The sequence below is a fragment of the Otolemur garnettii genome, unplaced genomic scaffold (assembly GCF_000181295.1).
Source record: "Otolemur garnettii isolate 467f Iridium unplaced genomic scaffold, OtoGar3 scaffold00002, whole genome shotgun sequence".
Taxonomy (NCBI): Eukaryota; Metazoa; Chordata; class Mammalia; order Primates; family Galagidae; genus Otolemur; species Otolemur garnettii.
In genome coordinates, this window is record NW_003852397.1 from 1,730,380 (window position 1) to 1,732,916 (window position 2,537).

At 36.7% G+C, this 2,537-nt stretch overlaps 1 protein-coding gene across 1 annotated transcript in view; it reads right to left on the reverse strand.

Moving 5' to 3' along the window:
* The window catches only part of BVES (blood vessel epicardial substance), a 28,531-nt gene extending 26,327 nt beyond the window's left edge, over positions 1-2,204 (reverse strand). The window contains exons 1-2 of the mRNA XM_003781565.2: positions 1,973-2,204; positions 454-578 (exon numbers count right to left, since the gene is read on the reverse strand). Of these exons, the coding sequence (XP_003781613.1) occupies positions 454-578; positions 1,973-2,198 (351 nt within the window). The 5' untranslated portion in view covers positions 2,199-2,204. The remainder of the gene's footprint in view (positions 1-453; positions 579-1,972) is intronic.
* Between the last annotated feature and the right edge of the window lie 333 nt (positions 2,205-2,537).

Sequence of the window (2,537 nt, forward strand, 5' to 3'; positions counted from 1 at the left end):
CTTAAAAAAGAAAATACTATATTATTCACATTCCTCAAACCTTAATAATTAAAAAAGTTTTAAAAATTCATTTGTAGAGGGAGGGGGATTGGTGTGTTCCCACTTGAGGGTACAATGTAAGGGTCTATAGCACACCTCTTGGGTTTGGGACACAACTACAAGAGGGACTCTACCTAACAAATGCAAACATTGTAACCTAGCTGCTTGCACCCTCACCTTAATCTGAAATAAAATAAATGAAATAAATAAAAATAAAAGCTCCTTTACAGAACAAATTTCATAGAGCTCCAGTGCTTCACTTTCAAGCACATAAATACACAGAAAGTCTAATCTGTAGAGAGTTGACATTAAAGAAACCAAAAATGTTAGATGTTCATTCCAAGTCAGAACAAAGTACCTTGAAAAGGTTTTGGCTTTAAAATCAATCCCTTATTAATTAATTTTAGTAATTACCGGTCTTTTCTTGTATAAAAGATATGAAAGATGCAACATGTTGACACCCAAGAACACAGAGTTCCAGATCATTATATCCAAGGCACATCGGTAGAGAGTGGCCCAGACAATGTAGAGGGTGCATCCTGTTGAATGACAAAGTGAACCTGTTAGACCCAGAACAGCTCTAGTCTAGCAGGTAGCTGAGTCAGTCCGTCACCCTCTGTATACTCAGCAGTCCTCCCTCTCCTCTCCCAGCAGATGCCTGCACCGTGGGTAATGCCTGACCCTAGTACACACACACACAGTTTTGAAAAGCTAATAACCAAGATGGCTACTAAGTGATTAATGGAAATTACAGTCCTGGTTTGGCCATTTTTTTCCCTCCATCTTGATTTTAAATGGGTCATTTTACCTGTCTAGGCCTCACTTGCTTCATGTGCCGTGGTCTCTAACCTTTCTGGCACTGGGGAATGGTTTCATGGAAATGCTTCATGGATATACAGATACTACTGTATGGACACACTGGAGAAAGATGATTCACGTCCCAGGCAGCACAGAGCAACACAGGGTAAGACTTTATCATGCTCTTCAGAATAGCTTGGGATTTAAAATTTACAAATTACTTATTTTTGCAATTTTCCATTTACATGTTTGGACCATGGTTGACTTCAGAAAGTAAAACCACAGATAAGAAGGGACTGCTACTGTAAATCAAACACATTTTAGAAATGCCTAAGCCAACTATCACCCTACGTTTCATTTTGGTTTTTGTGTGATTAAAAAAAAAAACCCAACACATGCTTTGTGGCAGAAAATTTATAAAGCATCACAAATATTTTCTTAGAAAGAAAAAAACAAAAAATGAAAAGAAACGAAAGAAAAAAAGACAAAGAAAATATTTTCTCAATGGAGAAAAATCCATAGTTCTACACCAGGGTTACTGGAGCCAAATATATACCACTGTACAGACATATTTAAACTATGTGTCTGGATAAATTGCCTTACTGGCCACAGTAAATGTCTTTTCAAATAATAATAGTTAAAACTAAATATTTCCTATGTGCCAGGCATTATTCTAAATCAAGTACATTTGATAACACACACACACACCATACACTCTTATTTAATTCTCACACAGCAACCCTAGGAAGTGGTATTATTTTTACTCTTGTTTGACACATGAGAAAATGGAGGTAGCAGAAAGGTTAAATCCCTTGACCAAATTACACAGTTAGCAAATAGTGAAGCCAGGATTTGAATCATACGATGTGGCCCCAAAGTCCACACTCTCACATGTGAATAAATTTTCTGGTTATCTGAAAAATCTAAACAACATATGAAATCATATGGAGTGAGAGACAGAGCATGTTAAGATCATATGTTCTGCGTTACTTGATATACTACTAATTAAGTAATGAAGACCTGTGTTTGGGGGGTATGTTATAGGCCTGACAAGGAACACTCTAAGCCCCCAACACAAAGCCCACCTGAGGTCAGTTTTAGAAATGTTACATAAAATCTCTGTCAGATAGCTTACCTATCGTGAACATCCCCCTAAGAAAGATCATGTGAAGGTGAAGACTGGTCGGAATAACCAACCCTATTGCAAAACAAACATTTGCTACATGAAAAACGAGATGATGTATCTCTCTCCAGTTTTCACAAGTGGTCTCATTGGAAGGCACAGGTGTGACACTTTCTAACTCAGGTGTAAAACCTATGGCAGTTGATTCTGCAAATGGGCTGGACTCTGTATAATTCATCTTGAAAATTCCTGTAAAAACAAATAAACAATAGGATAATCATAAAAATGGCAACCCATTTCTAGCTGTTACACAAACATTACTTCTGTGAATTAAATGTTGATCAACAGAATCCCCTAGTGCTTATGAATTAGACAGACCCAAATTCAAATCCCAGCTCTGTCACATATTAAATCTATCACTTTCCTTACCTGTTAAATGATGATAATAATACTTCATTTGCCATATGACTAAATGAAACATATAAAAAACTTAGCATAGTGCACAACTATTTCCTTATACAACATACATACATGTACATGTGTCTACACACACACGTGGTATGTGGATGTATACACA